Source organism: Arvicanthis niloticus, chromosome 6 (assembly GCF_011762505.2).
Source record: "Arvicanthis niloticus isolate mArvNil1 chromosome 6, mArvNil1.pat.X, whole genome shotgun sequence".
Classification (NCBI taxonomy): Eukaryota; Metazoa; Chordata; class Mammalia; order Rodentia; family Muridae; genus Arvicanthis; species Arvicanthis niloticus.
The window spans coordinates 17,739,915-17,752,077 of record NC_047663.1 but is presented as its reverse complement, the minus strand read 5'-3'; the positions used below and the strand labels follow the sequence as shown (position 1 = coordinate 17,752,077).

Here is a 12,163-nt window from a genome sequence, read left to right as displayed (position 1 = left end):
TAATAATGGTATCTGTTTTTATAGAATTATAGAAGGTTTAATGCTATTTTATAGGAATAGTGTCTAGCAGTACCTGGTGTGTCGTAAGCAACAGATAGATCTCGAGTTTCCTAACCTCCAGCCTCTCAACTTTTTGCCCTATCTCTGTTTCTTACTCAGATTCCTACCCTCGGCACACATGTGCAATACTTGTTATAGAACAACTGTGGGTAGGGGGTGGATCTGGGGGGCTGAAATCTGTGAAGTTCTTGGGATGCCTGCCATGGACAACACAGGGCTTTGCCCTGCGGTTGGGAGAGTGGGGACAGCAGAGCCAGCCTGACCAGTTGTTGCTTCAGGGCTCCATGCCTGGACTGTTGAGCCTCAGGGCAGGGCCTAGGGCAAGCTTAAAGGCTCTTGGTTTAAAAGGAATGTGTAGTGGGCTGCCTCTGCTCAGGAGGGACTAAAAAAAGCCTCAACCTCCCCTGGGCTTTGTGTGAGGGTTATCAACAGCTCAAGTCAGCTCATCTCTCTCTGCCTACTCTGGCCCTTTGGAGAGGGTCTGTTTTCCTGCCCTTCTCTGAGTTTCCACCAATTGGCAGGAAAGAACCAATCTGTACCAGAGGTGTGAGCTGTGAGGAGTGAGGTGTGCACACGGGGCGGGGTGGGGGGTGGGGGGGTGGGGGGGTGGGGGGGTGCAGTGGGGTGGGGGTAGGCGGGCTGGTGGCTCAAACCTGGTGACAATGCTAAGATGTCAGCTGCACCCTGCTGGTGTCTCTTCCTTTTATAGTCAACAGCAGTTGCTCCAGCCCTCAACAGCCCCTCTGTGGGGGCTCCTACCCAGAATAAAAGCAGGGGCAGGCCTTCCAGCCTCCCATCTTCTCTCTCAGGAGCCACCTCTCCTCCTTTGGTTCCTTTTTAGGTCCCACCTCCACTGGAGATCCTAAGGCAGAATGCCCCCCAAGAAGCCTGAGCCTAAGAAGGAAGTGGCCAAGCCAGCTGCAGCCCCTGCTCCAGCTACTGCCCCAGCTCCTGAGCCCCTCAAGGACTCTGCCTTTGACCCAAAGAGTGTGAAGGTAAGTGAAGCCCAGCACACCTGTGACAGTCAGGATCCTGGCTTTTCCTGTTGCTGAGAGATCTGTTTCTCTCAGGCCAGACAGAAATGAGGACCATGGCTCGTAAGTCCTAGAGCATAGCCCCAAGGCCCAGTAGAAGAAGTATGAGATTGGGCTCAGAGGCTTTCTGTTTTAAAAACAGTCACTGCTATGTGCAAAGGGGCTCCTCTGGAAAAACAGCTAGTTATCCTAACAGCTGAATCATCTCCCCATCTGAGAGGTAGAACATGCTTACGGGGAGACAGCCACATAGTGGGAACCAGTGGTGTGGCTGGGAATGGGGGGGCAGGGTCAGGGAGGATGCTCTTGTGTGTTGGGGTATGAGAGACTTCACTCATAAATACACTTTAGGCAAGAAAGGCAGAGAAGGTAAGGGGAGCCTGAGGGTGTTTCTTTCTCTTTTCATACAATGATGGGCCACTCTTTCCTGGCCCCAGCCTGTCAGGCCTACTCCTGGCTGGGTCCTCTCTAACTTGGTGAGGGAGCTGGGCCTGCTTTCTTCAGCCTCCCAGTTTTAGGTCCTGCTTCATCATGCTTCCCCAAGTAACACTCCTCTCCCTGGGGCTGGTGTGGGCCCCTGTGGACTGACGCAGGCATTTTAGGCCTCCAGCAATCTGGCCCAGCTGTTGAAGGAATGAACTGGGAAGGGTTGGGCCTAGAAGGGAGGGGGTCTGAAGCCTCTGGAGAGGAGCAGTTTGATGACTTAGCACCAGATTGGGAGAGGTCAAGTGGCTACTGGTATGAAGAGCTATTAATATCAGATCTGGAGTGGTGGTCCCCTGGGAGATCTCAGCCTCAAGACAAGGCTGGGTGATAAGAAATGCAGACAAGGTTCTGTGTCACATGGGCAGAGACACTGAACCCAAGGCTCTAGTTGTGTGGGCCACTGTAGTCTTCTCAGGATCAGAACCCAAATAAGAAACTCCTTACAATACTGTGCTGAGCCCCTAGTAGCCCTGCAAGGGGCTTAGCAGGGTTGGCTTGTCAGAGAGATGAGGGCAATTTTACTGCCCCACTCCTGGACTTGGTTGTGTGGCTTCTCTTGGGGGAAACCCCGAGTACCTGGAAGCTTTCTGCACTTCTGGTCTCTCCTAAAAGCCATCTCTGTCCCCAAGACACCATGCCTGGTTCCTGTTGCCTGGACAAGAGCTGCCCAGTGGCATCAAAGGAGCACTCTCCCATTTCCCCTGCCACTTCCTCATTGCCCATTCTTTAAAATAGAAGAGAGAGAGAGAGCGAGAGAGAGAGAGAGAGAGAGAGAGAGAGAGAGAGAGAGAGAGAGAGAAAGAAGAAGAAGAAGAAGGAAGGACGGCCGGACGGATGGACGGACGTTGGCGGTATTCATGGGAATCGTCCTTCTGTTCCCATAGTCATCTATTTCTTTTGTTTATGAGATTCTTTGATTAAAGTGAGAGCAGAGGTAACCCTGAGCCCAGCGTGTCGGTGTCATGATGAGCAGCACATGGTCATGCTGTGTGCTTCCGTCCTGGTTTCTTTCACGATCCTGTTCCTGGGGGAAAAAAGCATTGCAAAGTAGAGCAATGATCCTCGGAGTGTCAGCGTAGCACAGCAAGGGCTTTCCTGCGCATGCGCGTCAGGGGGCTCCACTTTTCCTCATTTACCTCCACACTTGGCCTAACCACTCCTGCGCAGTTTCCTGGCTGTGGTGTCAGTTGTAGGAGAAGAGGTGAGTGGGCATGGAATGGTGGCACCTGACATGCTCCAGGGGGTGGCACTCACCACTATTAGGGAAGGGAGGACCAGAGTCGAGTGGAGGAGGACATCAAAGTGACATCGTCGAAAGACTATTAAAATGATGCATTGGTCATTTCAGCTCATTTCCCAAACTTCCCACCAGGATGCTCTGTGCTCAATATTGCACAACATGTGCGTGTTTTGGGGGGGGGCACCCCAATTCCATTCATTCATTCATTGAGTACCTAGTATGTACCAAACACTTTAGTGATGAGCATAAAAAAATCTTCCGCCCCACCCCCAACCTGGTTATAATGAGACAAGTATAGGCCAGCAGTGACAGAGTCCAGGTACAAGTAACTCACTCAAGGGCCTAGGAGGAGGGTGGTGTGGATGGGAGGTCCAGCAGCTTCATACAGTGAGGTGGACCGACAGGCATCGTCAGGCAGAAGAGGGAGTCCCAGGGTGAGCGGTAGTCAGTACCCAAAGCCAGAGGAGGTACATCTTGTCAGGGGACTAGAAACTGGGGAGGCCTTGGGGTTGACAGTAAGACCAGCTTGTCCATGGCGTCTAGGATGAGAGGGATTTTCTATTGACCCAAAGGAATTGTCAGGTGGGTCACCCTACAGTGATATAGATAACTTCTTTCTCTTTTCCTCTTGATAGTGTTCTGTTTTTTTTAAAGATTTGTCTAATTTATGTGCACGAGTGTTTTGTCTGCATGTATGGTTGTGTACCATGCGTGTATCTGGTGCCCCTGGAACTGGAGGTGTAGATAGATGGCTGTGAGCTGCCACGGGTGCTAGGAACTGGACCTGGGTTCTCTGTAAGAGCAACAAGTGAACTCAACTGCTGGACCATTCCTTTCTCCAGCCCCCGACCTTGGTTTTGCTAGAGCTTTGAAGACTACATTGTTTCACAGGCAGCCAACTGGGCTCCATCCTCAGGAGACTGGTTTATGCTCAGCCCAGCGTCTTTCTCTGTTGCTAAGTGGCCTTCTGAGGGTGTCCAGACTTCCCTTTGGAAGCCTTTAGCAGTCCCTGCCCTCACTCCTGTGTTTCTCTCCTTACAGATAGACTTCAGCGCTGACCAGATCGAAGGTGAGTGTGAACAGCCACACATTCTGTTGCATTTTCCAGAGAAGGAGTAAGTGGCTCCTTTGGTCATAGAAATTATTACCTTTCCTCCAGGCCTGTTAGGCAGAGTCCTACTTTATATGGACCGAGTCACTTTATTCTTCAAACAGCCCACTGAGGTACAGTAGCTCTCACTGCTCCCATGTAGCAGATGGCAAAACTGAGGCTCAGAGAAGTTAGGTGTCCATTCTCACAGGGCTTGCAGTGGGGGATCCAGAATTCAAATTCAGGTATCTGTTCCCACACCTTTACTTTCTTTTTTCTTGCTTTCTATCTTTCTTTCTGTCTTTCTTTCTTTTTTTTTTTTTTTTTTTTTTTTTTTTGTTTTTCAAGACAGGGTTTCTATGTTTAGCCCTGGCTGTCCTGGAACTCACTCTGTAGACCAGGCTGGCCTCGAACTCAGAAATCCGCCTGCCTCTGCCTCCCAAGTGCTGGGGTTAAAGGCGTGCGCCACCACCGCCCGGCTGCCTCTTTACTTTCAATTGCACTTTCAGAGTGCTTGAGACACAGTTGATGCTCAGCCAGTACCGATCCTTTACCGCCCCATCATGCCACCAATCTGTCAAGAAGTCTGGAAATCCTTCTCTCTGTTCCCGATACAGGAAACCCTCTTTAGCTTATGGGTGCTCACACCTTCATGATGAAGTAAGTCTGTGACAAGTCCATCTGTCCTGGTGGTAGGGCCAGTGGTGGCTTGCAAGCACACTAATCCGTCTGTGGTCTCCATCACCAACTCTTCTCGTTTTCTTTTCTTTCTTTCTTTTTTTTTTTACTTAAACAATACTGCAGTTTATCAAAAAAGACATAAGAAATTTCAACTCTTTTTCTTTGAGTTACAAAAATCAAGGTTTGGCTAAGTTATAAACATGTTTTTCATGTAATTATTTGCATAACTCTAGTAATGTTCAGTGGCTTAAGATCAGAACTGGTTCTTAAAGAAAACACTAAAACATAAAAAGCCCCTGTATTTAACTGTCGAATATTCATTTAAGCTTACATTCCAGGATTTGCTATATCACTTATAATTTTAAAGGTCACATCCACCTAGAAACTGGCATTATTTATTTTTTGGCTTGTGAGACGTCCTTTATTTGTTGATGTAGCAAACAAATTTCAACTCTGCTATGCAAATGACAGAATGAATCTGCTCAGCAATTAACTTTAGAGTTCAATTTCATACAGGCAACATGCTATGTGAAAAAATTACTAACTGAACTACAGGTATTAAATACTGAAAAAAATTAACAGTTTATTATAATTTATTTTATTTAACAATCTAGGAAGTTCACAGCCATCAGCAGTTCCAGTGCAATTTCAGGTGCAATTGGGAATTCAGGAATTTCAGTGGAGCTGTTAGTATAGCGGACCTTGTAGGTGAAATACATGCACACTTTCGATAGCACATGTGAAGGGATCTCTCTAAAATTGACCTCGTTGGTTTCATTCTCGGCAAACTGACCTGGACCACTCAACATGGCCTTTATTGTTCCTGATGTTAATGCATGTTCTCGTTTTACAATGAATTCATGACCATCGGAAGATATTAATTTCACATACATAGCATCAGGGCCTTCACAGCCACCGTAGTTTTTTTCCTCTCCATCCATTATGTTCTTATAAAATTCTATTTGATCCCAGAGGAAATTTAGTAGTTTCAGTCTCCAGTCCAACTTCACACTTCTGTGAATGAGAAGTCCAGGGATCTAGTAGTTGCTGAGTTCCACAAGGCAATCAGGCAAAGAGAGCTCTTCTCGTTTTCAATAGAGACAATTTCTCAGTCTTATATAAAGTGTCAGTAGATGCAACTTAAGGATAAATCTCAAGGGCTGGCTGGATGGCTCAGTGGTTAGGAGCATGTGCTGTTTTTGCAGAGGACCTGAGTTCAGTTCCCAGTACCCCTGTCTGGCCACAGGGGTTCACAGCCACCTGTAAATTCAGTTCCTGTGCTCTCCCCATCCCCCAATATACACATACTTAAAAATAAAATAAATCTTCAAAAAGAGAAATCTCAGGACTTCTCACACATGGATGTACTTAAATAATCAGAGAAACAATGATGTTGTTTCCATTTGGGGGACATTAACATGTGGTCTTCCTGGCCCTTGGCGAAAGGTCGCCTGTGTTTACATTGTAAGATTAATAGTGGCAATTGTCAATTTCCTCCCTAAGAAGGTGTATCCTTTTACACAGACAGTGAGGACTGACACATAGGTTTTGGAGCTGGTTTCTGTTCCTGTCGTCTGTCCTGGTTACTCGCTGTCAAGCAATTGTTGTAGATGCCATGAATTTCTTAGTGCTTTCCAGTTGAACTCGTGCATCTGTAGGGTGCCTCTGTAGCGGTGCCAAATCCATGGCACGAGCGAGGACTGGAAACTCTGTTAATAGTCAGATTGCTACATCGCCCAAGGGAATCATGGTGAGAGCTTGCCAGTACAGCTGGTGGAGCCCTACCCTCCCTGGAGGTTTTCAGGCAGGGCTCTTAGCTATTTGTAACCATTCACGCCCTGACTTTGAAGCCATTTCTCTTCTTGTTGGATTACGATGGTTTTTTTCTTTAATCTTCACCCCCCCCCCCCCCCCCCCGTTGTTTCTTCGTTTGCATTTCAGTGAAGCTGTGGCTGGTGGTGAGTGATTTTTTTTCTTAAGACAGGGTCTTAAATAACCCAGCCTGGCCAAAAACTTACTTTTTAGCTGAGATTGGCCTTAAACTTGTGCTCCTCCTGCCTCCATATGCTGAGAGCTGGGATTATAAATATGCACTACCATGTCTGATTTGTGTGGTGCTGGGGATTGAACCCAGGACTTCATCCATGCTAGGCAAGGACCCTGCTGACTGAGCTACACCCTCAGCCCCAGCAAATGCTTGTCTTCTGTTACAATGGAAAGAACATTCTCAGGAGACTTACTGTCACCAATTCTACTGCGAGCTTTTAAGAAGTTGTTCGATCTCTTCTCCTTCCTCTTCCTCTTCTTCCTCTTCCTCCTTCCAGGTTCATTTTATTTACCTGTGTATGCCTGTGTACTCATGGAGACCAGAAGCTGGCATCAGAGCTCTTGGAGCTAGATTTACAGGCTTTTGTGAGCTGCCTGATGTGGGTGTTGGGATCTGAAATCTGGTCATCTGATAGACAGAACAGGAAGGGCTAACAACCGAGCCATGCCTCCAGCCCAGAAGAGACTTCTTTAAAACTTACATTTTCTCATCTTCAAAGTGAGAGTATTTGGTTTAGTTCAGTTCAGTGACTATTCAACATCTTGTGTACGTCCACCCTTCGTTTCTCTGGAGCTAGTTATCACATTCTTCTAAGCTTTGCAGTCTCTGGGTGACATGGCTCCAAGTTCCTTACACCCCCCCCCCCACAGGGACTATTGACTACTCAGAGCCTTCACAGATTTGCATATCCTTCTGCCAAGGGGTTTTTTGTGTTAGAGGCAGCTGCAGTCTGTTGTCAGTTGTGGTTTGTGGTTGTCCACTTCTTTGTCGACAGCATGAGGTGACTACAGTGTCACTGCCTGTTCATATTATTCTAATAAATTATTTGAATCTAAATTGATAGGGAATCAGCCAGACATGGTGACGCCTGTCTATAATCCTGGCATTTGGGAGGTGGAGGCAGGAGGATCAGGAGTAACCAGGTCATCCTCTGCGGATAGCAAGCACATTTGACGTCAGCCTGGACTATGTGAGACCTTGTCTGAAGGAAACAAAAGCAAACAGACGGTTGTAGAATTGAGGCGATTTACAAAGAGCTCAGGGGTGCCTTAATTTGGCCTTGCCCCTTAGATACCTGCTATGCACCCTTCAAGGTGTCAGGTCTGTTTTTTACAGAGCTAGCCCCAGAGGCAGGAAGACATGAGAGCCACCTTGGCCTGTTACCTCTGTGAGGCACACACTTGGCACAGTTTGCAACCCCACCAGCCACCTGTGCAGGTGGACATTATGTCTGTACTTAAAGCTAAGAAGCAGAGGATCCACAGAGGTGTAGATTTACCAAAGGCTACCAGTGGCTCAGTGGCAGATCTAGTGTAGTCTAACTGTGGCCCCAATGTCACCTTGTCTGGCTATGAGCTCTTGCAGCTGGGAACAGGCAGTACTGATAATAGGTCATTATCACTTTGCAAACTGTCTCCATATCCTGCCACCTCAGCGACAGGGAGAACAGGAATAGCAGGAGGGAACTGGGGCCAGCCTGGCCTCCCTACTTTCCTCCCCAGAGCCGAGCTGGAAACCTGGGAAGCCTCACTCCGGGCAGGGATGTTCTCACTTCACTGTTTTCTAGTCAGAGACTTACTAGGGAAGGGTGTGGGATGAGAAGAAACAGGGAAATAGTCAAAGCCTATAACTGACCGAGAGAGAGCCAATGACCACCCCAGGTGGCGTTGGTTGTCAGAAGATGGGGTAGGAGCAGTTTCCAAGGACAGCCTGAAAAAGTGACTGAAGGGATCTCTAACATCTTTTACCCCACCGAGCAAACCACAGCCGCCACCTTCTCTTGGGGCAGGGAGCTATAGCTGGCTGTCTCTCTGCAGAATTCAAAGAGGCCTTTTCATTGTTTGACCGGACTCCAACGGGAGAGATGAAGATCACCTACGGGCAGTGTGGGGACGTGCTGCGGGCCCTGGGCCAGAACCCCACCAATGCAGAGGTGCTGCGCGTTTTGGGCAAACCCAAGCCTGAAGGTCAGTGTGGGGTCAAAGTCTAAATGTGATTGATCTTAGCACCTATACAGAATAGTCTAATGTCCTGACCCAGCGCAGAGTTATAGGAGTTTGTTCTTTACAATCCTATTGGCTTATCTCCATGACTCTGCCTGTCATTGGTGGAGCGTCTCACCCAGAAGCAGTTGGGGCGTCTAAGCCCTGCGCAGTCAGGGATAGGAAGAGATCTCTGGTCCCGATCCTCTCTTGAGCATCTACTTACGTGGCGGTCTCTGTCTGTCCTCATTCCCTTTGGAAGAGATGAATTCCAAGACACTGGACTTCGAGACGTTCCTGCCCATCCTGCAGCACATCTCCCGAAACAAGGAGCAGGGCACCTATGAGGACTTCGTGGAGGGGCTGCGGGTCTTTGACAAAGAAAGTAACGGCACAGTCATGGGTGCTGAGCTTCGGCATGTCCTTGCCACCCTGGGTATGTCACTGGGCGGGGATAAAAGCTGCATGAGAATGTTGGATAAGAGGGGCCAAGGGCATATAGTGGGGTGTATCTAAGGGCCCCTGCATCTGGCAAATCCTAATCCAGGGCCTGTTTTCCTGGACTCCATAGGACTCCGCCCCCATCTACCCCAGGAACTGCGTTTGCTCAGTAAGGACCAGTGTCTGGGCGAGGAGATGAGTTGGCAGAGCAGGGGTGACTCCCGAGATCCTGCATGGGCCTGGGGCTTCTTTTCTTACCCTCACCACCGTGCTGTGGGCATCGGGGAGAGGCAGAGGAGAGATGCTTCAGAGTGTGCCCGGAGATCCTTAACCCCACCTTCCAGAGCCTTCACTGGGGCTTGGCACTAACCATTTCTCAGACCCAGGGCAGACTTTAAGCCTTATCAGTTTCCCCTTCTCAGCCACTTGCCATTAAGACTCTGTTCCCACACTCTCAGGAGAGAAGATGAGCGAGGCAGAGGTGGAACAGCTGTTATCTGGGCAGGAGGATGCCAATGGCTGCATCAACTATGAAGGTATGGTCCTTCTGTGCTTTCTGGAGTGCCCAGGGGAAGAGAGTGGCATGGGATGGGATGAGCCAGCCCAGAGGCTGCAGGATGTGTTTCTCAGATAGGTTGGGGCAGATTCCAACTGGATGCTGTTTTTACCAACCTAGGAGTGGATATCTGGTGTAATAGGAGGGACATTAAGACATATATTTATTATTATTGTATGTGTACATATGCTATGGGTGTGGGTATGGGTGAATATGTATGTTCAGAGCCAGAAGACAATTTTTAGAGATCAATACTTTCTTCTGTCATTGGTTCCTGGGGACTGAACTCAGGTTGTGAGGCTTTTGTGACAAGGGATTTTACCCACTGATCCATCTCATTGGCCCAGGAGTTTGGGTTTGGGAGACAGCTCTATGATAAACCATTCGTGTGACTTAGAATAAGTTACTTCCTGTATCTGAGCCTCAGTCTTCTCAGATGGGGAGTGGGCATGCTGACACCTTCCTTAAGGTTGTCAGGATCTGTAGTTACGATGCTGTTCCTGCCATCTGTCTAATGTCAGCACAGAGGGGACACAGCAGAGTTTAGGTCCTTATGCTCTTCTGCCTCCTCAACCAGCCCTCCAATAAGAGAGCTGCCACCTGCAGAAAGGGCATAGCAAGACTGGAAGTGTGGGGACAGGAAGTGGCTTAAGTGGAGAGGAAGGCAGAGCTCCAGGGGACACTCTATGTGGCTGATTCTTCTTTTCTTTCCCTAGCCTTTGTCAAGCACATCATGTCGGGGTGAAACACGTTTCTTCAGGGTGAGTTCTGCCTCTTTCTCAGGGTCCTTTTGGGGCTTATGGACAGACAGTACCACATGCCCTGGAAGTCTTGTGCCTGGGATGTGGAGCCAAGAGAGGACGGCAGCCTGGGGCTTGGTGGGGGCTCCAGCCCTCTCTCCTTTACTGTACAACCTCTTGACCCCTCTCTTCTGCCTTCCCTGAGGCAGGGTTTCTATTGCTGTGATAAACACCATGACCAAAAGTAACCTGGGGAGGACAGGGTTTATTCCGCTTACAACTCTCAGGTCACAGTCCCATCAGGGCTGTGGGAAGCCAGGGCAGGAGCTCAGTGCAGGAAGCTGGAGGCAGAAACTGAGACATGCCACAGAAGGACACTGCATGCTGACTTGCTCCTTGTGGCTTTCTCAGCCTGCTTCTTAAACAATTCAGGGGTGTCCTGAGGTAGCAGTCCCTCAAGTGGTAAACAATTCAGGGGTGTCCTGAGGTGGCACTCCCTCAAGTGGTAAACAATTCAGGGGTGTCCTGAGGTAGCAGTCCCTCAAGTGGACTGGCCCTTCCCACATCAATCATTAATCAAGAAACAAAAACAAAAATAAAACAAAACCCTACAGACTTGCCTACAGCCAAACTGATAGAGGCATTTTCTCAACTGTGGTTCCTTTTCTCAGTTAACTCAAGCTGGCATAAAACAAACAAACAAACAAACAAACAAAAAACAAAAAACAAATCCGGAAACAAACAAACAAATAGAACAACTTGAACCAGGCCATGTCCTGTTTTGACCTTTACTCTTACACCCTTTGTCTCTCCCTAGGTCTTTCAGGCCTGGGCACAGCATGGGCACCTGGTGAGGCAAAGTCCTGCCCCAGGTTGAAACCCCTGGCTTATGCCTCTTCTCTTCAGCCCCTTTGTGTAGTGCCTTCCCAGTGGTATGGCTGTGATGAGGGCTTGGGATGCAGGTGGCTGACATGCTCTCTTCATCTGGCACTGTCTTTCAGGTACTTGGCCCTTCGAGAGTAAGAGAAATCCTTGGTGGCTTTTAAGAGTACTGAACTCAGCACTGGCCTCTCACACCCACAACCTTCCCTGGAAATAAAGAGCCCCAGAATGGAGTCTCATCAATCCCTCGGTTGTTTTAGTTGTTTTTTAAAACCTTAATAATAGAGTTAATGTGTGTGTGTGTGTGTGTGTGTGTGTGTGAGAGAGAGAGAGAGAGAGAGAGAGAGAGAGAGAGAGAGAGAGAGAATGTCACCTGAGGCCTTGTGTTTGGATCTGGGAGACAAAGACAAAAGGCAGAGGATCCTCTAGAAGTAGAAGGAAGAGTCAGATACTTCAGCGAGAGGCCTTTGAAGGGCAGGCAGCTGGAAGGACCTCAAAGTTCCTTTTCTACCCTGTCACCCTGAGGTAGGAAATGGGAAGAGACCCCCTGGGGCTGTCATGATCCCTCACAAAGTCTTTGCTTCTTTCTCTCCTTTTCCCCTTCTTTAAATAGCTCCAGGCCTGGAAACACACACCTGAGATCCCAGCGGTAGAGAGGTGAAGGCAGGAAGATCATCTTTAGCTACATAGTAATTTTGAGGCCAGCCTTAGCTACAAGAGATCCTGCTTAAAAAAAAAAAATTAACTTAGTGTTAGCTCCATACTTGCTTAGTATGTGTGAGACCCTATGTTAGGTCCTCAGCACTTTGAAACACCTAGAATACAGACTTTAGCATAATAACCATTTTAAAAACCAATTCAACAGTGTTAAGAATAGTCACATTGTAAAGCTGGAGTGATGGCTCATTGGCCAAGAGTGCCTGC

At 48.4% G+C, this 12,163-nt stretch overlaps 1 protein-coding gene and 1 pseudogene across 1 annotated transcript; one reads left to right on the top strand and one right to left on the bottom strand.

The window, feature by feature from the left end:
* The first annotated feature begins 545 nt into the window (after window positions 1-545).
* On the top strand, window positions 546-11,482 carry Myl4 (myosin light chain 4). Its single transcript, XM_034506052.2, has 8 exons — window positions 546-625; window positions 902-1,055; window positions 3,862-3,889; window positions 8,456-8,605; window positions 8,883-9,056; window positions 9,520-9,597; window positions 10,334-10,378; window positions 11,359-11,482. Exons 2-7 carry the CDS (start codon window positions 933-935, stop codon window positions 10,360-10,362), a joined length of 582 nt encoding a protein of 193 aa, XP_034361943.1. The 5' UTR covers window positions 546-625; window positions 902-932; the 3' UTR covers window positions 10,363-10,378; window positions 11,359-11,482.
* Window positions 5,099-5,602, bottom strand: LOC117710815 (elongin-C pseudogene; annotated as a pseudogene).
* Window positions 11,483-12,163: the final 681 nt, after the last annotated feature.